This window comes from Pithys albifrons, chromosome 16 (assembly GCF_047495875.1).
Source record: "Pithys albifrons albifrons isolate INPA30051 chromosome 16, PitAlb_v1, whole genome shotgun sequence".
Taxonomy (NCBI): Eukaryota; Metazoa; Chordata; class Aves; order Passeriformes; family Thamnophilidae; genus Pithys; species Pithys albifrons.
Window position 1 is genome coordinate 8,154,539 of NC_092473.1, and position 26,715 is coordinate 8,181,253.

Genomic DNA, 26,715 nt, shown 5'->3' on the forward strand with positions numbered 1-26,715 from the left:
AAGGCTGTGTCCTCTTGTCCTGTTGCTGGTAGCCTGGGAAAAGAGACTGATCTCCACCTGGCTACGACCTCCTTACAGACAGAAAGCGATAAGGTGCCCCCTGAGCCTCCTCTTCTACAGGCTAAACTCTCTCAGCCGCTTCTCATCGGACTTGTGCTCCAGACCCTTCCCCAGCCTCGCTGCCCTTCTCTGGACACGCTCCGACACCCCAACATCCTTCCGATTCAGCCTGAAGGCATCCCCGGCAGCGGGACGGGATGGGGCTCTCAGCCCCGACGGGGCGGAGGGTGTTCAGCGGGCCATCCCCGGGTGCCACACCGGGAACATGCCCGGGGGGAGCGGGACCGGCAGCAGCCCCAGAGAGCCGCATCGGGAGCATCCCCGGGGACGCCCGCAGTCCTCCGGGCCGGCAGGGGGCGCCCCCGCGGGCGCCGCCCGCGCCCGGTGCAGCGCGGCGGCGGCGCTGACTCAGACGGCCGGGCCGGGCCGGTGCAGACGGAGGGTCAGCGCGATGCGGTGCCGGGCGGCGGCCGCGCTGCTCTGGGCGCTGTGCTGCTCCCTGGCGCGGGGCTCCGAGGACATCATCGTGGGCTGCGGCGGCTTCGTCAAGTCTGACGTGGAGATCAACTACTCCCTGATCGAGGTGGGCGCCGCCGGTCCCGACTGCCCGCGGCGCTCCCCCGAGCCCGGGCCGCGGCGTGGGGGCGGTGGGACTGCGGGTCTTCTTCGCTCGGGCCCGCACCCTGTGCCTGGCACGGTGCGGGTGCTCCACATGAACCTCGTCCTGCCGCCCCCGGGCGCGGCGGGTGTGCGCCCTGACAGCGCTTGGTCGGACAGTGCCTGGTTCCAGCGTTCCTCGTGTTTTAAAGTATCTTTGTGTCTGTTTTGTTTGTTTCTTTCAGATTAAGTTATATACAAAGCACGGTACTCTGAAGTACCAGACAGACTGTGCTCCGAACAACGGGTATTTCATGATTCCCCTCTATGACAAGGTAAGACACTGCGCTGTCCCCTCTGCTGGGCCGCCTTCCCATCTGCCGGCACATTAAACCTCAGAACTCTTAACACCCACCCAGAAAGCGTTCGAGTCAGGACGTAGTTTAGCTTGGTTTGGACCAAACTTTCAGCTGTTTCTTTTTGTAATGTAACTGCCTCGTCTCTCAGTGTTGATTATGATGAGAAAAGCCAGGTAACTGTAGCTGTGGTAGTGCATTTGTGCTGTTCATTGGGAGGACTGCAGCGCTGGGAGCCTGAGTTACTGCCAACAGCTGCGTGCTGCAGGTGTGCAAATACTGCACGCAAAGTGCAGGTGACTGCAGAGTACAGCTCTCTTTTCTACCTGCAGAAATGAAAATAGGGATGTATGAGAAGGTGTTTTGATATGACTGAATTGTAAATAAGTTGAATGACTAATTGCAGGTATTAAAAATGTTTTAAGGAAATAATGATACAGGAAGCTCAGAATGTATCAGAAGTCTGATGTCTGTTAGACTGGAAAGATTCTTAGATTCAAATTAATTACAGGCTGCACTGAGGGTCACAGTGTTTTGCTCTTTTAAAGAGCTCATTAACTTAGGGATCAGAAGTAGAATCATAAAACGGTTTGGTTTGGAAGGGACCTTTCAGGGTTATCTAATTCAACCACCAAATAATTCCTTCTCTTCCCAATCCAAGAATGTAAGATACTTTCTGATCTCAGTGATTTCACTTGTAGGTCTTTCAGCCTTTCCATGGTTGAACTTCAGAGTATATGTGGCAGAACACATGCGGTCCCCACTGCTCTAAAGAGGATCCCTGTGCAGATTAATACCCTTTTGGAGCAGAGCTTTTCATAGGATTGAAATTTTGCTGTCCTGTGTTTGGGCAGAAAGGTTGAGTAGGATCTCTTAGAGAAAATACTAAAGGCTGATTCAGAACCCATCTGTTGGGGCAGGTAGAGGTAGAGTTGAACACTTTCTAGCATGGAGCTGCTTGAACGTCAGCCAGGTTTGTTCTGGAAGTGGTATAAACATTTTTGCTCTTAGCTGGTTGGATGTGAGCCCAGCATCCCAGCCTGTCTGGGTAGATATTGCTGCTGCTTTGAACAGAGTATCTGAAGTAGGAGGAAAGGAAAATGGTACTCTTGAGTCTTGTATTAGTCTCTGCAGCATGATGCTTGTGTTCTAACTTTTTTTTCATCCTTTAGCTAAATTGAATTTAGATCAATGAAAACAGTTATTGCTTTTTATTTTTTAGGGGGATTTCATTCTTAAAATTGAGCCTCCCCTAGGGTGGAGTTTCGGTAAGTGCTTGCATGTCTTCTTACAATAGGACAGTGTATCTGCAGTGTGGGACTTATCTCTAACTTGCAGTTGGCAGGGACAATCAAGTGCTTTTTGAAACAGATAAGCCATACTGTATGCTTTCAATAACTCAAATGTACTTGCTGTTCCAGGGGAAAATAAAGTTATATGGTAGACACTGACAAAGTAACCTTTGAACTGATTTGTAGGAATGTAGGTTTCTGACAGAAATGACTACAGTGGGAGCAGGGAAAGAGGGTTTTCAACATCAGGATTTGCTTTAACTTTGCTGAGGCAAATCTCCCAGAGCAGCACTTGCATGGTTGGATTAATACATTTCTGTTACAGTTTTGTAAAGTTAAAGCAGAATTTCTTCATGAGTGCTCTCTCACTAACGACCAGACTGTTTCATCATTCTTCTCTTCCAGAGCCAACCAGTGTAGACATCCATGTGGATGGGATTAATGACATTTGCACAAAAGGAGGTGATATTAACTTTGTGTTCACGGGCTTTTCTGTGAATGGAAAGGTTAGAGTCCTTTATTTATTCCATTTTATGCTAATTTGACTTCCATTTAAACATTTTACTTAGCTCTTCAAGGTGTTTTTTTTCCATGCAAACTTTGATTTCTTTTTATTTTGACAGGTTCTCAGCAAAGGTCAGACATCAGGTCCTGCTGGAGTTCAGGTTGCACTGAGAAATGCTGGCAGTGACATAAACATACAAGCAACTATTACACAGCCTGGAGGAAAGTGAGTGTGGGTGGTGAATACTTAATTCATCTGTTCATTTACAAAAGATCCTTTCAATTCTGCCACACCAACTGGGATTGTAATAGTTCTGAAATGTCTTCTAACATGTGCATAGGGTCTGAATTGTTTTACTGTGAACAGATGTTTGTGACTGTTTCTGAAGAGACATAACCCCTTTCTTGCCTTGCAGGTTTGCTTTCTTTAAAGTACTTCCTGGTGAATATGAAATCTTTGCATCGCATCCCACCTGGATGTTGAAAGAGGTTAGAGCCTACAAAAGTTCTGGTTTGCCTGATCTGCCAGGCCTTGTCTTGATCCATAAGTGTTAGGAAGGGTTTTTGTGAGTGGACAAGGTTAAAAGAGTTTTCGTACATTTAATTCAGGGAGCCAAGGAACTGTCCTGTGTAGACCTAGTTTGGAGATAGCGAACCCAGCCAGGGAAGGACTGGGAATTGAGTTCTTGCTTTCCATCTTCTGACCCTGTACATTTTGAAAGAGCTTGAATATTGTAGCAGATACTCTAGTCCTTCTTTCACAGACTGCTTGCTTCCTGAGAAGCTCTGAGATCTCACCCTTTCCTAAATCAGTAGAGCAGGGAAAAACACAATTTTGCAAAGTATCTTTAGTGTCTTTGTGTTTTGAGTAACCTCTGGACCCTCTGAGTACTGCTGCTCTGGCCTCTGTTTCTGTTGTTGAGTACATAGCCTGTGATTGTTATTTAGGTGCTGTAAGTGAGGTCTAATGCCGACTTTTGATAAAAATGTTTCTATTTTTCAGTCAAAGACAGTGGTACGGGTGACAAGTTCCAACGCTTATGCTGCCAGCCCTCTGATTGTTGCAGGCTACAACGTGTCTGGGTCTGTGAGGAGCGATGGAGAACCCATGAAAGGGGTCATGTTTCTCCTTTTCTCTTCTTCAGTCACTAAGGAGGTAATGATTTATCAGTACCTTTTCAATATGGACATAAATAAGAAGCAGCTAAATAGCTTCGAGATTCTTATTTCCCTGATGCTCCTCTCTGTCCTTCACTGAGCTTGGCTTATATAAAACATAAACTGTACAACCACTCAGGCTGTATTTTTGTGTTTGGGGTTTTTGTATGCTTTCTTTTTTCCCTCAACAAGACCTTTCTAATACAACATTCGTATACATGCCAAATTTTTTCTGACCTCCATGGAATTACTGAGATGTGTAACACAATAACCATCTTTTTAAATGTTGGCTTAAGGTCTACATGTTTTTTGGACACAAGAAATCAGAAAATTCTTTTAATGTCAGCTCTTGACCTCTTCATTATTGTTTCCACACAGCCAAGTTCTTCAACAATCGGGCAGTTCAGGAGCATAAAACAATAAGATCTAATTGAAAGCAGGCAACAAGTGCAAAATACAGTATGGTACACAGCATGTTATTGATGTGTATTCCCTGTGGGTCAGCAAGGTTAAAGATTGCAGTTTTAAGACAGTATTTTTCCAATATTATACCTCTTTGCATGTTAAATGCTGGTTAGTAAATGTATTCCCTCATAAGGATGATATTTCTCCATCGTAAAAGACCAGCATCTTCCACAAGGCACAAGATGTTGCCAGACAAATCCTAACATTCACTGTACAGTAGCAGTAATTTGTCTTTAGCATGAGGTCTTAATTTTCTTTGTCCACTTGATGGTAAGAAAAATATCAACAGCTTCTGTTGCCACATTTCAGTGTTACGAGTGTGAAACATTTGGTCATGTACTGTGATTTGTTAGGTACAGTATAGCTCTGTTGTGTAGTGTTAACCTTGTCCAGAGAAGTGAAGTCAGTTAATGTTAAGACATGCAGTGCAGTTCTGGGAATATTGAATGTCCCAGTTTTCTGTCCTTGTTACCATAAAGTTGATTTTTGGCTGTTTTTCGTCTTTTACGTATCTATGAATTTTACATCATATTATCAAACTTTGCCTCTAAAATAGTTTTATACTTTCCATCATTCATTCACAGTTTAGTATTTTGAACCCTCCTACATCCCTCCAAAATTATTTTCTCTGTTTTACCTTGAGAAAAAAGGTTATATTGCATTTATTACCACAGGATGTTGTGGGCTGCAATATTTCTCCTGTGGATGGATTTCAGTCAAGAGATGAATCTTTATCCTATTTGTGCAATGTTGTATCAAAAGAAGATGGATCCTTCAGCTTTCTTTCTCTGCCAAGTGGCAAGTACACTGTGGTAAGTAACTAGAAATTCATTGCTTATCTATTCACTGGGTTGTGAACTTTCATTTTCTAAACTGGAACATGCTACTGCCACCTCCTGACTTTTAAGTTCTGTTTTCTTTTATTCCCATTCTCTTTCTTATGTCTGATGTGGGACTGTGGTTCCTTGTGCACTGCCTGGAGTGATGGTTCTGCATTCTCAGTCTCCATGCTCTAGAAATGGAATTCAAGCCTCTCTTATTCCTTTAATCCTTCTAGCAATCATATAGTCTCCTATCTGTAAGCTCTTGCACATCCAAGTACCTTTCTATTCTGAGCATGAGGTTACTTTTCCATCTCTTCTGGTAATCTCATGGTTTCCATCAAAGAGTCTTGAAATATTACTGATATTCATGTCTCCATCCCTCTGAGTTATTTTTTCCAGGAGGTTTGCAGCTCATTTGAGCCTTCAGATAGGTGTCTGATGGTGATGAGGACATGGGAAGTGGTAAAGGAAAACCATTCTGTCATCACAGCTTCTTAGGAGTCAAAGTGATGTGTCTTCTTTCAGATACCATTCTACAGGGGAGAGAGAATCACCTTTGATGTTGCACCATCCAGACTGGACTTCCTTGTAGAGCATGACAGTTTACAGATTGAGGTAAGGCCTGCAGAGGAAATAGTCTTTTTGTGCCACTCATTCCTGTAAAAATATAACTGATTTTATTGCAAAGCAGGTGTATTGTAGAAAACCTTTGTAAGAAGTTGAAGACACGTGTTACACATACCCTCTTGCACTGCAGGTACAAGACAATATCCAGTATTGTTCTGTATTTCTATAGTTTGTTCCCTCTTACTAGGAAGAAACAAAATAGGGGAAAGCTGTCTGCTATCTTCATGTTCATGTCCATGTTGCAAACAGGCAGTAATCTTTGAAGTTGCTTAAATTTTCTCATTCAGATTGTCACATCTCTGCAGAAGGACCTGTAGCTTTTTATGGTTTGCAGAGTGCCTCGTGTCATGGCATTATGTTCTGTTATTGGGCCCTTCTGAACTCTGCTGAGGCAGATAAATTGAGAATGTGTGTTTGGTACTTAGGGGAAAAGGATGCTTGGAGATCAATATGTACTTTCAATGTGATTACTCTGGTACATTTTTTTCCTAAAGCAGGAAATAAATTTCCTTTATATGTGTGTGGGGAGAAAACAGTTGGTGTTGATTGCTGTAGGTGTGTGTTTGCATTTCCTGAGAAAAGATTAATGTTAACTTTTTTCCCATTTCAGCCTGTTTTCCATGTGATGGGTTTCTCTGTCACAGGCAGGGTGTTGAATGGTCCTGAAGGAGAAGGAGTTGCCGATGCCACTGTGACTCTGAATAGCCAGATTAAAGGTATGCAATGCTCTTGATCTTTGTTGCTGCAGGGAAGCCTTTATTAAGCTCATGTACAGGACTAGTGTATGATACGGAATTAACCCTTCAGGATAATACACTACTTTTGTTGCAATTCATTTGAAATATTAAAGTGGTTTTCCTGCATTTAATTTGTATATTCTGGCTTAGATGAGAGTATTAGATGTTCATTTTTTGTGCCGTTGAAAATGTCTTAATTTCTTTGAACCAAATGTCAAGTTGTACTTTGAAATACAGAAGTGAAGGCTGATCTAGTAAAAAAGCATAATAGTGTTCTTTGTTGTACAGCATAAATTAAGAATAGCCTAAAGCAGTGCATGCCCTCTGGATCAGATGATTCATAAAGATAGATGATCAACACGTGCTCTGCTTTTTAACTCTTCTTGGTATCTGTTACAGTGAAAACAAAAGCTGATGGCTCTTTCCGCCTTGAGAACATAACAACAGGCACTTACACAATTCATGCCAAGAAAGAAAACTTGTTTTTTGATACTATTACGGTGAAGATTGCCCCAAATACACCTCAGCTGGCAAATATCATTGCAACAGGGTAAGTACTGGTGTCATGCTGAAAGTGTGTGGACAAGGGTGACATATGAGTGGTCCTTTTCCATATCATGCCCAGGCTTGTGTACTGTTGTCAGAACCTAATGGTGTTCAAGAAATTCATGGTAAATAGGACATCATGAGTGCAGGGTGGTGTTTTGTCTACAGGGTTTTGCTCAATAAGAGTTAAGGTTTAGAAGACTCTTTTAACCTCTTCCTTGCAAATGGAGACAACTAAGGCATGGGCATATTGAGCAATTTTAGCACGGTTTGTGAACAAGAAAGCCTCTTGGCTCTTTTCAGCCAGTGATGCTGCACTTCAGATACCCTCCTTCTGTGCAAGAGTGGAGACCACAACTGTCTAGTGCACAGTTGTACCAAACCCTCTGCATTTTACTGTTCTGTTCACTCTCAAGGTCATCATTGCTTTACCTGAATTGTCTTTTTCTTGGACACTTTGACTGAGAATCTAGGGCTGTGCAGGGGTGGGAGTTACAGTGCGAGCTGAGGCAGACAGAGAGGGCATGGTTCTGTATCCAGGCACTTCTGAGGAGGAAATATTGGCAACATTCCAGAGAAGTAAAAACTAGAAATTCACTGAGTCAAATGGCAACTACAGCTCATAGAGATGTAGCTAATCAGTTAGAAAAAACCCTGTGTGCTGCTAAATGATCAAGGTTTATTCAGTAATTAAATATGTTGTGCTGTTGATAAGCAAAACTTAGCAGCTGCTGATTTGTCATCTTGTCTTGTGCTTTAACAGTTGTAGGTGTACCAGGGTTGTGTTCCAGTGTATTACCTGTCATAGGGATTTGACACAAAACATTTGGAACTGTTTAAAACCTGATGGAAGGAAGCCCTAAGTTTAATTGCTGGCACAGCAAAACAGAAAGAAGAAAAGAAACTAGTATTGAAGTGTTTGGGTTGGAGGTGGGGAAGAGTGAAGCAAGTTTTAAAAATGTAACATAACATCACTGCAAAAGAAAAGATCCCATTAACTGTATATGAGTGCACTCACTCCATTGCATTTACTTAGAGCATCTCTTTGATATGAACACTCAGGAGAAATCATTCCAATTCAGCTGTTATTACATCAACACAGTGAGGTTTACTTCTAAGGATGTTGAAAACAAGTATTTTTTTTGGATCTTTGTCAAACCAAAATATTTGTTCTGATGATTGGGTTTTGTTTGACAGATTCCGTGTGTGTGGCCGGATCTCAGTAACTCGTTTCCCTGACACAGTCAAACAGATTAGTAAATACAAGGTAACCATGATACCTGAGGACAAAGAGAAATCATCATTAGTTTTAACAGAAACTGACCCTCATGGAGCATTTTGTTTTAAGGCAAAATCAGGTGCATACAACATTCAGGTAAGAACGAGCTTCCATTTCTTCATTGTAGGGCTGTCATGGTGTTTTACAAGATTTTAAACATTTAACTTTTAAAATTCGAGAAGTTGAATTTAGATTTTCCTATTTCTCTTCTCCTGTTTACACTATTTAAACAGTGACAGTTACATGCTTTGTCATTTCCTTAACAAGCCGGGATTCCCATGCTCTTTGTCCTTTACATTTGTTAAAAGGGGATCAGGCCATTTGGGTTGAAAGTTCTTACTTCTCTCTCCTCTTAGTCGTGATGTCTGGTAGATCACTTCTTACCATATGATCCCATGAGTCAGGTCTGTATTGTGTCCCTTTCACAGGTGCCTAAATGGTTCCTGAAATGATGGGTCACAGCAGAACCTCTAGCAGAACCCCCATGGTTTTTGCATTGTGGGAGGTAGCACAGGCTGAAAGATGAGCAAGTGCATGCTTATGGAGCCTCTAATTATCCTCACAGACAAAGAAATAGCCTCATGTAGAAGCTGCAGTACAGCCTGGAGTGACAGTTGCTCAGACTTTTGAAACTGAGCTCTTTGGAGGATTTATATCTCAGTTTTATTGCAGTTCTTTGGAGGATTTTTAATACAGAATTTTGAAAAGCATATTTGAGAGGCTGGCTTTGCTTTGCCTGGGGTTTACGCTATATTTCCATTTTCCAGTTTCTGATAAATGGATTGAGGACAGCAGCGTAGGCGTATTTGGACTAGTATCTGAAAGCTGCTCATGTTTTGATGTCATATACTCTACAGGTGATTATTCCAGAGGCTGAGACCAGAGCAGGATTGGCTTTGAAACCCAAAATGTTCCCTGTTACTGTTACAGACAGACCAATAATGGATGTGACCTTCTCTCAGTTTTTGGCATCTGTCTCAGGGAAGATCTCTTGTTTAGGTAAGTCCACTTTGATAGGGAAGTGGCAATGGGAATGGAGAACTTTAGCACTGCATGTGTCAGTGGGTACAGGTTAGATCAAGATACTTGCTGTACAAGGTTAGACTCATCAGCAGATAAGGAAATTTAATTTCCAGCACATAAATAAAGCAGCGTTTTTCTGGAGAGATTATGACGTAGTAAGGTACCTTAATAAAGTTTGGAGTAAAGTTATGTACATGTTTTTAATACTTGCTAGGGATAAGCAAATATTCCTTCCTCAGGAAGGAATTCTGACCTGTTTGCCCTCCTCAGAAGATGGGTAGATTCTGGAAGGAAATGCTCCTGACTAATACTAGGGATACTGTACATCAATCAGAGAAGTACTGGAGGTGAAAGATATTAAAAAAAAAAGCAGTGCATGTAAAGACTCTAGGATAGATGCTTAAGCTGTTCACAGGTGCTTTCAATCTCTGCTCTCTTTCATAAGTTTTTTGTCTTTATTTTACTCTAAAGTTCCTCTCTCCTGCTATTTTCCTTGATTAGTCACTGATTTCAGCAGATGATGATTTGAACCTGACTTGTTATTTTTACTGTTCCTTTTTCCTCTCTGAATTCTGTCTGCACTTCATGTTCTGCCTCTCAGGTGTTTACTGGGACCTGTAGTCTGTGCAGAGTGAGGTGAACCCAGGGAGTTAATGGTGGCCTCAGTTTTTTACTTGCCATTAGATAAAAAAAATGATTAACAGTCTCAAAAGTCCTGCAGAATGCAGAAATACACTGGCAAACATGTGCCTAAGAAGTAGGTGTAGGGTTTTAATTGGAAACTTCCTCATGCTCTGCTCCTGCCTGCACAGACTCGTGCGGTGACCTGATGGTGACGTTACATTCTGTGAGCCGCCAAGGGGAGAAACGCACCCTGCAGCTCTCAGGGAACAGGGACTCGGTGTCCTTCACCTTTGAGAACGTGCTCCCAGGCAAATACAAAGGTAGGATCATGGGGAACTTCTTGGAGTGGTACCTTAAGAGCTAAACTTGTGACCTAACGTGAACAATTCTTTTGTTATCAAGACTGTATGCCCTGTGAAACTAGCTGTGAGACTTGAGATAATTTGGAAAAATGCTATACAACAGTGCATCAGGTTTGCTTAGTCTTGTATGTTTAACCCTGTGTCAGTTAAAGGTGACTGCTCCCCTAAGTTTTGTGGTCTGCATGGCTGCTGTGATGAAAATGGGCTTTATCATGAACTGGCTTGTCCCAAGCCCAAGAAGAGGGGCAAGTCTTTGTTCTGCTGTTTCCAGAGCGCTGCTCCTAAGGGCAGTATGTCTTTTGGCCTATGAAAATTGTTTTCCAAGGAAAGGTGTAGAAATATATAAAGATTATTCTCTTTATACAGGAGTCAGAACATCTTTCCACCAGGTAAAACGGGTTAGGTTGTGATGTCCTCTAGGCTGCTTTGACTGATGCCACGGTGGTGCATGTTGAGGAACCTTCCAGGGTGACCAGGCTTCATTATTCCTTTCTATAGTATAGCTTTTCTAACAGGAGATGTGCAGGATCCCTGATGATGTTGCAGTGAGTTGGGTCTGTTATTCCAGTTGTTGTGTATCTGGCTTTGAAGATTATTGCCAGGGAAGTTAGAGTGATAAAAGCTTTTTATACCTCAAAACCTGCCCTTACTTACATAGTTTCACATTACTGAAATGCTTTGTGTATATTCCAGTAAGTATTGTACATGAAGACTGGTGCTGGAAGAATAAGTCTTTGGAATTGGAAGTCCTGGAGGAAGATGTGTCAGGAATAGAATTCAGGCAGACTGGATATATGCTGAGGTGTTCTCTTTCTCATGCAATCACACTGGTACGTAGAAAACAAATGTCTCTGTATTTTTTTAATGACCTTTTTAGGTAGTTTGGGTTATGCTTGGAATCAAGGCTTTCTTGTGCCTCCAGGGGGTCATACAGCACAGCAGCATGGATGTTTAGAGTGCTTTTTAGATTTGGTAAAATGGCCTTGTGATGTTAGCTGCCATAAAAGAGATGCATTGACGTATCTGTAGGCAAACTCTGTTTCCTTTTTGTTGTTTGGTAGTTACTAATAGTGAATTGTGCTATGGCTTCACAGGAATTTTATCAGGATGGAAATGGACCAGAGAACGTTGGTGTTTATAACCTGTCCAAAGGAGTGAATAGATTCTGTCTTTCCAAGCCAGGTAACAGCTCTAAAATATTATTTTAAAAAATGTAAAAGAACCAGTCGACTAATACTGCCAGGAATTTAAAAAAAACCAAACATCTGCTGTGGTTTCTGAGATTTCTGAAAGGCTTTGTTTTATTTGCATCTGTATATAAATGTTCTGTTCTAAGTTTTTAGAATTCTCTATTTCTCCTGCTATTTAATCCTTTACCTTAATCTAGATTCCAGTAAAATATTACTGTTTTTTTCTTGGTGATGGATTTTGATGAATGAAGATCATGTCAAAATAATCTCGCTCATATGGGTTCTGTTTGTCAGTCACATTAGCAAGTGTCTGTGCGAAAGGCAGTAGATACATAGTCATATTTTGTAGTTGTTTCTATACCTCTAGTGTCATCTGATCTTGAGAATTCAGCCAACAGAGTAAGCTTGATTTTTTTTCAGCAGATCATTCTTTGGTTTAATGTTTGTAGGTGTATATGAAGTGACCCCACGCTCCTGCCACCAGTTTGAACACGAGTATTACACTTACGACACGTAAGAGTGCAATCTGTTTGTGATCTTATGCCTGCCAGCATGCTTGGGGATGGAGCTGCCTGCTGCTGCAGCTGCTTGCTTTCTGCACTCCAGGATGTGCTAGAACTGGCTCTGACCAATAGAGGGAAGCTTTAGCAAGGTGTATCACATGTGTTCTCTTGCTCTTTCTATCTTAAAACCAAAATTAACTAATGTTAGGCTTTAAAGATGCTTTTGTTTCTTTAAATGGATATTTTTGCTGGCCTTCTGTCTCTTTAGTCCTGAGTTTTCTTTGTAATAAGAGTTATTTCAGTAAAAACTGTTGATCACTTCTGAGAACTGAAATGCAAAAGACAGGACAGTCAGTTTACCAAGAGGCACACCCCACTATTGCATGGCACTAGTGCCATGACTCTCTGGTGATTCAATTCTGCTCACCCTGTTTTTTGAAAGCTGAATAAATATTAAGCCTAATCATAAGTAAGGAGTGCTGATCTTATTAAATCAGGCAAGTTTGATTAGTTATTTATAGAATGTGCTCTGGTGATGTGCTTCATGGTGCTTTGCTTACAAAAAGAGGATTTCTGCTCTCAGGCTGCTTCTCATTCATGAACACGACAGAAAACAAATTCAGCATTAAAATCTGATTTTCCCCTGATGCATTAGTAATTGTGCATATGAAATCAATGAAACCAGCTTTAACTTGAGAGGAAGCAGGAGCCACAAAGGAAGGAATTGGTTTGTCTTTTTTCAGAGATGGAAAATGCTCGCTTTCCAATATGTGATCAACTCAGCACTACAGCTTTGCTGTGTAATTTCTGTATCATCTTTTATAAAATATTTCAGTCCTAGAGGTGGGAGCACAAACTCTGCTAAATAGGATTTTGTTATGTAGGAGGGGGACCTTGACTTCATCTCTTTGTTCCTTTGATTTACAGGTCCTCTCCCAGTATCCTGACGCTCACTGCAGTTCGACACCATGTCCTTGGCACGATTGTAACTGATAAACTGATGGATGTGACTATTACCATTAAGTAAGAGCAAAGAATTCTTAGGGCTATAAAAAGTAGAAGAGAAAGGCATCTCTCTCATAAAGCTTTACTCCAGGTTTAATACTGCAGTGTCTGCCTTCTAAGGGGTTGGCTTCCAAGTCTAGACTGCAAGAGGTTTTTATGCTAAGATGTGCTTTGAGTTCTTTTGAGATAAATAATTTCCAGCCCTTATTTTGAACATTGTCTCATCATTTCAATATAGCTCCCCCAACTTGTGTGTCATGGTAAAAAGGAATGATTTTCTGAATTTTTATACACTTTAATTAACTGACATTTCAGAATTCAGGTGGTATTGTTTTAGCTTAGATCTGTGCTCTTTAGCTCTGGCATCTGTTTTTACCTTTTTTTGTTTCCTCAGAACAAGAATTTGCTGCTTTAGAGTGTTGTTACTGGTGTGAAGAGGGTTATAAAAGGGAAACCATGCAGAGTGATTACACACTAATGCACCAATTTATGTTTAGCTGAACAGACAGCTCTCTAGGGAGCACTGATTTGTGAACAGCTTTAATTGTGTGAGGTGCCAAATCTGCCTGGAAGTGTCTTATAATGATGGGTGTTTTATTAATGCTCTGCTGATGGCTACTTGCTCTAGACTGTGGATTCTCAAACTTTTTTGAGTGTGGAAAATACCTTTTCAGAGAACATTACCTGCAGAGTATTGCCTTGAGTTCTTTGTGTTTAATGAACTGCACCTGCACTGCAACTGCTGGGCAGCTACAGCAGCTGGAAAGGAAACACTGAGGCAGCAAAGAGCCATTAGGATTTTAGAAACAGTGTAGTGAGGAGGTGAATGTTATACTGACCTTCTAGGCTAGTTGGGTTTTTGGAGACTATTGGCAAATGCTTTGAAGGCAGATCAGTTGCCACATATCATCTCTGTTCAAGGCTGCCTGAAGCTTTTCAGCTAAAGTCCAGTTTGTGAAGTGCCATCAACATAAAAGGAACAGCACTGGGTTTAAAAGAAAGCCAGTTGTTTTTACAAGCCTATTTGTGTACCAGATCCGTGAACTTTGAATTAACCATGAATTCCCAAACAACAAAAATAAAGTGATTCCTGTATTTTTTTTGATAACGGCTTGTTATGTTTGAAAAGTAAGACCATAGTAATTTGTTATGAATGTAATGAGATTGTGTGTGTGTGTACAGATTTTTAACAGGCTTTCAGACAACGAATTTTTATATGTTTCTGTGTTGTCTCTGGACTGCAGAGAGAATTTAAAACCTTGATGAAATTTAGTGTGATGATGCAATAGTAACTGTTTCACCTAAAAAAGACAGAATACAGGTGAAGACTGAAGCAGGAGACAGGACTATTTTGATAATCTAAAGTGGTTGTAGGAAGCGTAACTGCGATCATTTTGGTTCACTCCTTGTAGAGAATTCCAGAATGTTGTAGAAGAGTCAGATAATAAGATACAAAGGATGGTTGGAGTCTAGAGAAAATTCCTAGAAAAAAGAGGATGCAAGATCAGGGAAAGAAACAAAATGCATTGTTCTGTGCTGATTTCAAGAACTTAGTTAAACTTACCTAGCAATCTGTTGATTGCACAGATTGGACAGCTCTTCAGGATAGCTTAATAGTTCAAATGTATGGGGCAGATGGGTTAGAACTCAGAGCTTTTCCTGGGAATTGCCAGGACTACTGGCGAAATCAGGACTACTTCCCAAAACCTAAGCTAGGCTTAGGTGCCAGACTCTGCAAAGTTGGCATGTGACTCTGGCTCTGCAGTGGGGTGCTGAGGCACAGCATGGGGGAGGAGGAGGCAACAGGGACAGAACTCCTTGCATGTTTATAGTGTGATGGGGCAGGATTTGTGAGGGCTGTAAGTAGTTTATGTGGGTTACTTGTAGCCCCTATGAATGAACCTTTCTTGAGCAAGATTGATATAAAGGTTAAAAGTTTTAGTTATGCTTGGAATACACAGCACAATTAAAAAGGAATGGGTTTAAAAATTACCCTGGGACCTTTCTGCCATGGTATAATGTCTGTATTTTCCAGGTACAGCAAGCTCTTATCTCTCTTATGGAAGGAGATGATTTTGTTTTGTCCTCCCTGTTTTCAGGTCCTCCATTGACAGTGAACCTGCCTTAGTTTTAGGGCCCCTGAAGTCTGTACAGGAGCTGCGGCGGGAGCAGCAGCTGGCAGAGATCGAGAGCCGCCGACAGGAGAGGGAAAAGAAGGGTCAGGAGGAGGAAGGAACAAAGCCCCCAGTGCAAGAAATGGTGGAGGAGCTCCAAGGACCATTCCTATATGAGTTTTCATACTGGGCAAGGTAGCGTCAAGCTCCAATAGACAAGCTGTATTCTTTGTGCTATTGTCTGGTATTTCTGCTAACCAGAATAGCAATATAATTCCATACAGGAAAGAGCTCTGTGGGTGCCTGTGCCTGTTCTTGGTGACTGTCAGCTAAATGGAAACTAGTACCATGTAGTAAGGATTTTGCTTAGGCTATTGTTGATACTTTATTCTTGGAGTATTTAGGTGGATTCTTGGGTCAATATGTCATACTTTGTTTTACAGGAGATCTGCTAATTCAATTGTCTTCTAATTGTATCTCATTTGTGTTTTATAGGTCTGGAGAGAAAATTACTGTGACACCATCATCAAAAGAGCTGCTTTTCTACCCACCTTATGTGGAAGCATTTGTTAGTGGAGGTAAATAAATTTGTAGTTTGAAAGGACTAGATTTTTAAGCAGAAATATATCTTTATAGATAAATATATGAATAACTCTTGAAAGGTAATGTTAGGAAAGTTTCAGTTGCAGCTATTTCTTTGTGCCAATTTCATTATAGAAATTAGAAGCATGGCTGTTTAATAGAGGATGCAAATATAGTTTTTATCAGCAGAATATGCTTCCAAGTGCAAAGAACCACCTGGCATAAGAGGAAGGACTAGGTTTTTGAATATTACACCAGTTTTTTGGAATTGTTCATATTACTGTCATCTAGAAAAGCTGTTGTGCAAAAACAGTGTTTGTATTTTGAGTTTGTTACCAAGTTCAAGTTTCTGTTACAGTTTTTCCCCCAGTAAATTACAAATATAAAAATATTCACCAAAAAATTAACTTCAAAATTGTCAGGGTTATCATCATTGATTGATTCTACTTGTTAAGTCAATGTCCATTTTGCCCTCAGGTTCCTAAGTGGACATACTTTGAAATTACTAGGAAATGTTGGGTGTCTCTTTCTTTGTGACTGTTTTGCGTATTCTAAATACATTGCAGGAGGGAAAATGAAATTTACTTAATGTCATTAAACATGACATATGCTGCCCTGAATTTTAAGTCAAAAAATGTGGTCACAGTTCGGTATAACCTTGGCTAGAAGGAAGTACTGCCATCATCCCCATGTGGCTGCAGTATATGTAACTTAATGAAGCCTCCAATCACTTAGGAAATCCAGAAGGTTTATTTTGGACATGTGCTTATAGCTTTGAAATGTAGATACTGATTTTGGAATGTTTAAATGTTTTAAGATGTGTTGAGAGCCCATAAAATTGTGTGGGTTGATTCTTACTCTAAGGTAAAGGGACGTGAACTGATCTATAAGCCAGAGTGGCGAGTGTATTTTTGACTGTCTTGTTTGTCTTAAATCCCCTTTGCAATGACCAAGAGAGTTGTCCTGGAAAGCTGATAGAGATTCATGGAAAAGCAGGCTTGTTTCTGGAGGGGCAAATTCATCCTGAATTGGAAGGTGTCGAGATTGTCATTAGTGAAAAGGGAGCAACTTCCCCACTTATCACAGTTTTCACCGATGGCAAAGGTGCCTACAGGTAATTAACAGATTTGTTTTGAACTTCTGGATTCTTTAGTAAGAACACAGTGGTAACTTGACAACATGTATGTGATATCTAAGTGTTTTTTCTAATACAAGTTCTGGTTTCCTTTTATTTGAAGTGTTGGGCCACTCCACAGTGACTTGGAATATACAATTACTGCACAGAAGGAAGGTTTTGTTTTGACTGCAGTAGAAGGAACAATTGGAGACTTCAAAGCTTTTGCTCTTGCTGGGGTGACATTTGAGGTAATGTTATAAACACTTTGGGTTCTCAGGCAATGAAGTTAACCTGTGTCTTCCAGCCAAAGACAAATGTGTGTGGAATTTGAGGATAATTTGTTTTTATTTGAATAATAACTTGTCATGGGGAAACAAGTCTCGGTGGATGAGCTCAGTTGTAGACCACAACTTGCCACACAGAAGATACTTTGCAAGGTTTATACAGTGAAAGTTACAGCCTGCAGCCCAAAAGACTGGCTTTATTTGCTTTTGTAGAGTTGAATCATCTTCTATTAATGAATTTTATCACTCAAGGTGATTATTTTCATCTACAGTCTGGTCCAACTAGTGCCTGGATCCATTCTTTGGGATACTTTGTTGTGGCCTGCCAGCATATTCTCTGAAGTGATAGAGAACAACTGCTGTGGTGGCACATGGGGTATGCCATGGGCTGTGAGTGCCCAGGTGTGGAGAGCAGATGGTTCTGTAGCCCTGTGGTCTGGCCAGGGGGGATGCACTGCAGGTGTTAATTCTGCCTACAGCTGAGTGCTCAGAGCCAGCCCATCTGTGCACTCTGCAAGGATCTGCTGAATTGAACCCTTCTTCATAAAGCAGCTCTCACTTACACTTGGAATTACTGATTTTTCAAAAACAGATCAAGTCAGAGGATGACCAGGCTCTTGCTGGAGTTCTCTTGTCTCTCAGTGGAGGGATGTTTCGATCCAACCTCCTTACACAGGATAATGGCATGCTGACTTTTTCCAATCTGGTAAGTTGGAATGGATTCTTCTAGATGTGGCTGTGTGTGCAATGCTGTGCTACTTTGCCCTCCCAAATACAGATGCTCACAGCTCTCCTGAGTGGCAAGTCTCCTTTGGAATTACAGCCATGATAGGAGTTGTAGATCCCCGAGAGTGGGCAGCACTTAAAATCTTAGCAAGTGAAAGATGTGAAATCTAACATGGCAAGAGATTTCTCCCCAACAGGTAGTAGATGATGTTGATTGATCTGAGTTACTAATCTGCAGTCTGTAAACATGAAGCAAGCCAATTTGTTGATGATCATTTGAGAGTCTTTAGAGAAGGGAATCTAATTAGATTATTGATCTGTGTATATGTGTAGACATGCCTGAATAGTTTCCTTGCAGACATCCTTCTTTAGTGGTCACTTTTGTGTCCTTGAGGCCTTGTGGTAAGGTTTTAGGGCTGTTGTTTCTTTTCTGTCTTCATACTTCGTTGCTTGCTGGAGTTCCATTGGCTTATTGTTCAATGTGCTCCCTGTTTTTCAGTGCTCCCATTTTCTGACCAGTTTAAGTGGTTGGAACAGAGAACTCCAGCTCTTTAGGGAGCTCTTGGAAAGCGTATTTGTTTGGTGCTGGTGAGTTTTTGCATCACTGTGTGTAAACAGCTTTTTTTGTGCCTCTTTGCAGAGCCCAGGGCAGTATTATTTTAAACCCATGATGAAAGAATTTCGCTTTGAACCCTCATCACAAATGATTGAAGTGCAGGAAGGACAAAATCTTAAAATTCGGATAACTGGGTACAGAACAGCTTACAGGTCAGTAGAGCTGCAATGCCATGCCAGGTGCCACGAGCTGTATCAGGAGGCATTATGCCAAATGTGTGTTTTCTCCTAGCACACCTTTTTTCTGCAGGTTTGGAAGGGACTTTATAATGCTGTGTATAAGTACTTTTTTATCCTTTTTTCATGGATGTGTATATATTGCTAAGCCCTGCTGGCAGGGCTGTTGGGAGAAATATTGCCATGAAAGCACTGTGTCAGTGGCACTGGAAGTGGCTTGTGTTGCATCCAGTGGGAGGGGAGAGGACTATTTTAGGTATGGTAGACCAATTCAGATATCTGACTTCAAGATCCTCCCTTTCCTTGCTCTCCAGGGGTAAGAAAGAGCTGCTGTTCATGGGGGTTAGGTAACCTGGATCCCTAAAGCTGTGCTCTGAACTGCAGTGAATTCTAATGATTTAAACTGTTTCACCTACACATTAGAAATTCTCCTTTTCTTCTCCATGCTGTGCTTAATACATTAAGTACGTTTCCCATCAGTTACAACTATGGAATGTCTTTAAAATGTACATTAAAACAGCATCTGCACATCTGCAGCAACTGGTTCTCTTTACACTTTTAGCTGTTATGGCACAGTTTCTTCTTTAAATGGGGAGCCTGAGCAGGGAGTCTCAGTGGAAGCTGTGGGGCAGAAGGATTGTAGCATCTATGGAGAAGACACGATAACTGATGAAGAGGGCAAATTCAGGCTCCGTGGCCTTCGGGTAAGGATTACAACACTCTGTCATTTATTTGATAATAGAGCAAAAAAAATGTGTTAATTAATTAGCTACCAATTTCTGTTTTCCCATCACATTTGCTAGCTTAGATTCCCTCAAGACTTTGTTTGTGAGGAAACACTGTCTTGTGGTGAAAATTCAGTCTGCTAAAAGGGGAAAAAACTTGGGGTGTAAGTCTATGGAACTTGCTGGCAGCAAACTGTGATGGCCTCCCACAAACACTGAGCAGTTTGTGTGATGTGACCTGAGCCCCTGGTCAGAACTGGGTGTGTCTGGCAGGTGTTGAGGTGGTAGAGCAGGGAATTGTCTTAGGCAGAAGAGTTTGGGCAAGCATTTAGTTTCTCTTGTGAAAATGCTGCCAGCCTATTTTTAGCAGGATGTTGGGTGTGTGTATGATGCTGATTGCACAGCATGTATGTGAAGGAAGCTGTTCTGCGGGAAATGTGGAAGCTGAATTTATGGGATCATTATATATGGAATAAGCAATTTGCTGAAGTGGGAAGCTGGTTTTAATCCTGTTTATGTGTTTTCTTTGTAGCTAAAAGACTTCACAGCAGATGATTTCTTTTAATATTCCGATGTAACAAACCAGTACAAGTTCTGTGATAGCCCTTTCTTACTTGCTGACAGTAAACACTCCTAATAGTGTTATTGAGTAAAATTTTTCTATTTGGGATAAAGAAAACTTTAACTGCATAGAGTTATATTTGTGTGGGGTATCTTAAATGGAATGTTAGAAAATTCTCCTACTGCTATCTAAAATTAAAGTATGTATTATTCAGTGTTGGGATTTATCATCTGAATGTTGCTTTTAGCCTGGTTGTGTGTATCATGTCCAACTCAAAGCTGAAGGCAATGATCACATTGAAAGAGCTTTACCCCAGCATCGGGCAATTGAGGTAATTTTTTCTCTTTTTTTTCCTGTAGTTTCACTTAAATATGAAGTGCATCTGTCTAGGCATTATGTCTGTTCTATCAGCAGCAACGTGGTGAATGCATTCTGTTTAGACAAGTGCCTTTCAGCGAGTTAGATCCCTAAATATGGGCCCCATATTGTGTGTCAGCACCATAGCTCAAAATTGAAGTGAGATAAAGCCCAAACAGTAAACAAGTGGAAAGGGTTCTTTCACAGTCATGAAATCTATACATCCAGAAACAAGAGAATAAATATCCAGAATACCTTTCAACATTTCTTTATGATGTTGAACAAAGCAGTAGTGACTTGAGGATGTCATAAACTGCCATATTATCCTATCTTTCTGTTTGGTTATGGATTGATAGATACTATTATGTTTTCCTGCAGTCTTGAGGTAGGTGAAATTGTCATTCAGACTAGCAAGTCTCTATAAAATGTAATAATACCTTTGAATTAATAACTGATGGAATCTTGATAAATATTCCTCCATCCTTAAAGATTCAAATTAGTTGCCTCACACTTATGTCTTGACATTCAACAAAGGTTAATCAGCCTCATTAGTTGTCCAGAGCTTTTCAGAGGGACATGATCATTATTTGAGCTCAGACACCTGCCTGACCAGAGTTCTCTCCTTTGCAGCAAAACAGAAGGGCAAAAATCTTTCAAGTCCTTAGTGTCCTCTTGCTAAGAGAGTTTGCGGGTTGGGAAGGGGAAGAGAATGGAAACCCAGATTCCAGAAAATCATATGATGGTTCTGTACTGCAAGTGACAGCTGTGTTCAGTAGCTGGTGCTAATCCTACCCTGGTGAGCCTGCCATTGTCTCCTGGAGAAGGAAGGGTTTGAGGCACCTGCAGGGAAAATGTGTGGCCTCAGTGGCACCAGACTGTTCCATATGGCCTAACCTAACCTGTCTGTTACTATAGCTGTTATTTGAGTAAATGTCTTGCCTTACTCTGATCAGAGTTCAGGTTGAGAAACAAATATTTTATGTTTTAAACACTTCTGAAGAATATAAAGTTACGTATTTTTGAAGTAGGTTATATTATGATATGAGCATATTCCTCATTAATCAACTGAATAAACATCCTAGCACAGATGGACCAGGGTTCTGAGGTCAAACAGTTCTGTATGTGTACTGCTGCCTCTTCCAGGATGGTGTGTGCCTTTGATACTTCCATTTTTAGTTTAACTTGATGACATGAGCCTTGTGGTGGTAATGCAGAAGTCTGCAAGTGCAGGCTGTGCACTCTGGAGGACAAGTACTTGCAATTGGAAAACCTTCAAGTTTCTGTGTGGTTACTGTAGAACAAAATTCCCTTTTTATTTAATGATTTATACCTATTTATAAAATGATAAGCAGTATTTGTGTTGTGTTGACAGTTGTGTTGCTGTCCTCTGTTAACTGTTCCTCTGTTGGTGAAATCATGGCTGTGTTTTACGTTGCAGGTTGGGAACAGTGACATTGATGATGTTAATATTATAGCATTCCGGCAAATTAACCAGTTTGATTTAAGTGGAAATGTAATTACATCTTCTGAATATCTCTCCACATTATGTGTAAGTTCAAGCCTTTCATCTTTGCCAAGTGTATTTGTAAACTGCTTTCACAATGGTTTTTTTTACAGGGTCACTGGAAGTTGTTCAGTAGCCAGAGCACACATTTAATTCATATTAGTACTAATACTCTAATGAAGGTGAATTTGAATTCCAGATAGAATTAAGATTGTAGTTTCCCTGACTGCTGTGCTTTAATGTTTCCATTTTTCATGGGAAATGTTTAAGAATTACTCAGTTTGCTTTACATTTTGGGATCTGCTTCCTCTGTCTGTAGAGGGATCAAAACACTAAGGGTGAAATGAATCCTTTGTGTCAGAGAACTGCATTAATTCCTGAAACAGCTGGAATGTTTGACCTGTTATGTCTGTTAGCAAGAAGATCCCATGTGAATGCAGTGACATCACAGGACAGGTGAATTTAAAAGTTACAGGATGAGACCAACAGTAGAACTGAAATTTCCAAAATCAGAAGACTGTACTGTGATCTGAAAAATCTTGCTAAATACCTGTGATCCTTTTGGTTTAGGTGGAAGTGCTGGATGCCTGTACCTGTTTCATATTAGGTGGGGTCTTGTGTTGCACATAGTACACATGTGCTGTTGGTGGGTGCATATCATCACCCTGGCTCTCAAGGCAGAAATTTTTGTCTTTGAAAGATGTGCTGAGATTTGACACAGACACAAGTGAGTGGTTTTGTGATCCACAGCACAGACTACTTTTCATATCACACTAGATATGAGAAAATGTCAGACATCAGTTGTTCCTAAATATTTCAAGTTCTATAAAAAGACTGTTTCTGTGACTTTTCACATCCCAGATTAGAACATTTCTAGGTGTCCTTACTTGACAACTTTCTGTTTATATAAACAGATTATGAATTTTGAAGTGCTTTTATCCCTGAAGATGTGGGATGTCTGAAATATCTACTGTGGTGCAGGCTCAGAAATACCTGGTTTGTGCTTTATTCTTTCACTTACAGGTGAAGCTCTACAAGAGTGAAAATCTTGACAACCCAATTCATACAGTCAATTTAGGCTTGTCTCTGTTTTTCCATTTCCCACCACTGCTCCGAGATGGAGAGGTAAGAATATTGCTGGAAAATTAGCTTTATTTTTTCCCCCTAAGGACACTGAAGTGTTATTTCTGGTGTGCCTGCAGAGCTGTATTCTTGTTGGACTAACCTATACCTTGAAAGATTTGAATCCTGTTTGACTTTTGCCTTTAAATCTGGTTTTGTCTCAGACTCCTGCTGATGCTGTAGCCTGAGTGTATTTTTTATCCACAGAATTACGTGGTGCTCCTGGATTCTACATTGTCTAAATCACAGTATGACTACACCCTGCCTCAAGTTTCTTTCACTGCCATTGGTTATCATAAACACATTACACTGGTTTTCAGTCCCACTGTAAGTACAAAATACTTCAATGTTCCAGTGTTCACCTTGGGAGCAATGCCTGATGGTACAGCCTGCATGGATTTTGTGCTCTTGGCCAAAATTTCCAGTAGTGTAAATATACGATGGTTTATGAGATGCATTAAAGTGACAATGAATTTGGATTTGGCCACATTTGAGGCCTCAGGCAGGGATGCTATCTGGTAATTTGGCATTGTTATGGGAGGCAGGTGGGTTCAGGAAGGGGTTGTAGCTGTGACACTCAGTGAAAGGTTGCAGTAACTGGAAAGCGAAGGTGAAAGATGAGGATTGTTGTCAGAATCCCTTTAAAGACTTTTGTGTGTATGAAAGAAATGTCATTAGGCCCACAAGAGAGCTTTAGTTATTGGAGCTGAGGTAGAGGGTAAAGCAGAGGGGTTTCAAACCAGCTTCAGAGGAAATTCCTCCCTTGAGAGAGAGAGGTTGTGTTCTGAACAGGACAGTCAGTTTAGTGACTGTGTTAATTCTGTAATATTTGAATGATCTGCTCCTCTTCTTCACTGCATGTTCAGATGACAGTGGAACATGAGGGAAACACAAAACAAGAGTTAGAAATGAAGGATGCAGATGTGGCTGGAAGGGTTTGTGCTAGTATGGTTGCTGTAGTGGTATCCTTGGGATCACAGAGGTTTGGGTAGCATGTGATAGGTAAATCAAAGCACACCAGGTTGACTGTGGAGACTAACCATCAGTGAATTAGCTTTACAAACAGCAGACCCCAAGAGGAAGGTAATACATGAGTGAATCTGATCAGAGGACTTGCTTTGAAGTGGAAGGTAGAGTAAATCTAGAGCAGCACTTGGAAGCAGATCAGATGGGATGGGCTGGACATGCCACATAATCCTGTTGCTGATGTTGCTTAGAGGTGAGGGATTTCACAGTCAACTGCTTAAAAAAATATCCATGGTCTGCTCTATTTTCAGAGAAAGCTGCCTGAACAAGATATTGCCCAAGGATCTTACATCGCGTTGCCACTGACCCTGCTGCTGCTGCTGGCTGGTTACAACCATGATAAGGTAGGGCATGGGTTTTTTTGCTCTTATCCAAATACTATTGTCCTGATAGTGAATACATTGTACTGTGTAAAGTAGGGGTTTGTTGGGTTCTTACCCAGAGAGAGATGCAGTCACAGTCCCTTATGTGACATATTTTAGGAAAAGTCACAATGTAGCTATGTTTCTGGACAATTCCCTTCCTTTAAAAGAGCAGTGTGAGGCTGAGTTGCTGTGCTGTGGCTGAATTTTGACTTCTCATTTGATGGACCTGGGAAAAAATACAGCATGATTCAAATTCAGATAACCAGACTCAGTGATAATAGGAATGGAAATAATTATTTTACTGGCTTCAGGAACAGTCAGACTGGAAAAAATCTTGCTAGGCCTCAAGTATGGTCTCTAGCTTTACACACTCCCTAGTCAGAAGCTGTCAAGAGGAATACAACTACGTGCTATATAACCCTTTCTTTGTTAATAAGCTGTGCTTCTGATCTGACGATTTCTGTTTTGCCAAGAAGGGAAATTAAATTTGTTTGTGCAGTTTGATTTCCTCTCAAACATGGGTAGAGAAAGCAGTCAACATAAGATTTTCCAGGTTTTTCTGCAATGCCACTAGAACTGCCTCCACTGAAAACAGCAGTAATTTCTAGACTCAGGACTCAAACTACTCTTCTTGGCTAGATTACTAGTTCCTGACCATCACTTTGGGTTTTAATTATCAGAAATTCCCAGGAGTTTGATTTGAATTCTTCCTCAGGATTTGCTCCTGTGTTCTGATGTCTTTGTGGATGTGCCATTTATGCAGTGGATTCTGTTTGTTAGGGGATGCATGTGTTGGAAGAACATTATTCTTCAGACCTTACATATCATTGTAACCACAAGACACTGCCCTTTTGTTTTTCCCAGCTCATTCCCTTGCTGCTGCAGCTGACAACGCGCCTGCAGGGAGTGCGTGCGCTGGGCCAGGCGGGCTCTGACATGGGGGGCTCAGAGGACGCAAAGAGGCAGACGAAGAAACAGAAGACAAGACGAACGTGAGATGGAAGGGACAATTGTATGAGGTGGTGCTCTGTCAAACTAGAGCCTGAGGAAGCAAAGCCACTAAAATACATTTTTTTGTTGAATTTGCAGACTTGACATTTTTGTTTTTGCTCCGTGAGCGCCATTTGTCTCACTAGCTCCATTTGGGTTGTAAATTTTCTATGGAATCTATAGATTTCCTTTTGTAGAGTGATGAAATGAATGCCTCTGCTGTCACTGTGAGTGCATCTCATATACTTGAAGACAATTAATGCTTTTTTTTCTCTACAGTGGAACAGAACATGCTGTCCTCATTAATGATTTATAAAAGCAGTGGTAATAGACTACTTGATTTCAGTTTCTAGATTTTGGGATTATTTTTCCTTTTGATAAGGAAAAAAACTTTACAGAAGCAGCACGTAGGGATTCTACTGCATCAGTGGTGCTTGAAACCAAATTCTAGGGGACATAGCTGAACTGGTGAATTATGTCACTGTCACTTCCAGTTTAGCAGCTTGATTGAAGGGTGTTACCTGCACAGCTGTGATTTCAGTTCTTGTCCAGTGATGATGTTACCTTTGATTAAGTTTTTGCCCAATGAAGACAGATTCTCAATGGCAGGTAAGGCTAGATGTTTAATAATCAGGTAAATTCTGATCCTATTGCAAAAGCAGTGTTTAAATTCCAGCTTCAGTGGGATCTCTTTGGACCTCCATCATTCCTGAGGTGACTCCAGCTGGCTGCACAGTTCTTTCCAAACCTGTACTGTGTTGTTGGTAATACTCATTTGCCCATGATGGTCCCACCTCCTGCCCTGGGCCATGGGCAGCCTTTTTGCCAATTGATGATTGATTTATTTTTTTTACGTTTTTCAGCCTTTTGGGGTTTTTTTTACTCCTAAGAAATGTGAGCTTTTTGAAATCTCCAGTGCGTACAGTCCCAGCAATGTAGTCTGTAATAAATAAGTGTTTCTTACAGGCTATCTTTTGATTCTTGCTTGAAGTAGGTAGTTGGACATACACAGTTTAAATGTTAATGGGGCTTTTTATTGACAAATACTATAAAGGTTAACAGAGCATTTGAAAGATGTACATAAATATCTACAAATATTGCAAAGACATTGGTACTGCCAGTAAGTGGCAATGTTTCTCTTTCACAGTACTTGAAATAAAGTCTCTTTACATTTAAATGTTTTAAGCTTACAAACTCTACCATTTGCAGAAATTTGGATGCTAAAGGTTTTATGCTGGTTTTGTTGGCACTTTGCAATAGTTTGGGCCTAAATGATGAAAATTTCATTCTGTGATCA

The 26,715-nt window shown here is 40.9% G+C and overlaps 1 protein-coding gene across 1 annotated transcript; it reads left to right on the top strand.

Moving 5' to 3' along the window:
- The first annotated feature begins 451 nt into the window (after positions 1 to 451).
- On the top strand, positions 452 to 26,715 carry NOMO2 (NODAL modulator 2). The gene is made up of 31 exons (XM_071570815.1): positions 452 to 643; positions 903 to 992; positions 2,236 to 2,281; positions 2,711 to 2,811; positions 2,929 to 3,035; positions 3,226 to 3,298; positions 3,813 to 3,965; positions 5,107 to 5,244; positions 5,782 to 5,871; positions 6,494 to 6,599; positions 7,020 to 7,170; positions 8,364 to 8,541; positions 9,303 to 9,444; positions 10,281 to 10,412; positions 11,148 to 11,284; positions 11,549 to 11,636; positions 12,094 to 12,157; positions 13,075 to 13,170; positions 15,252 to 15,461; positions 15,762 to 15,844; positions 16,803 to 16,962; positions 17,087 to 17,213; positions 17,842 to 17,955; positions 18,616 to 18,743; positions 19,330 to 19,471; positions 20,302 to 20,385; positions 21,850 to 21,960; positions 22,939 to 23,040; positions 23,245 to 23,364; positions 24,315 to 24,407; positions 25,293 to 26,715. Exons 1-31 carry the CDS (start codon positions 512 to 514, stop codon positions 25,422 to 25,424), a joined length of 3,630 nt encoding a protein of 1,209 aa, XP_071426916.1. The 5' UTR covers positions 452 to 511; the 3' UTR covers positions 25,425 to 26,715.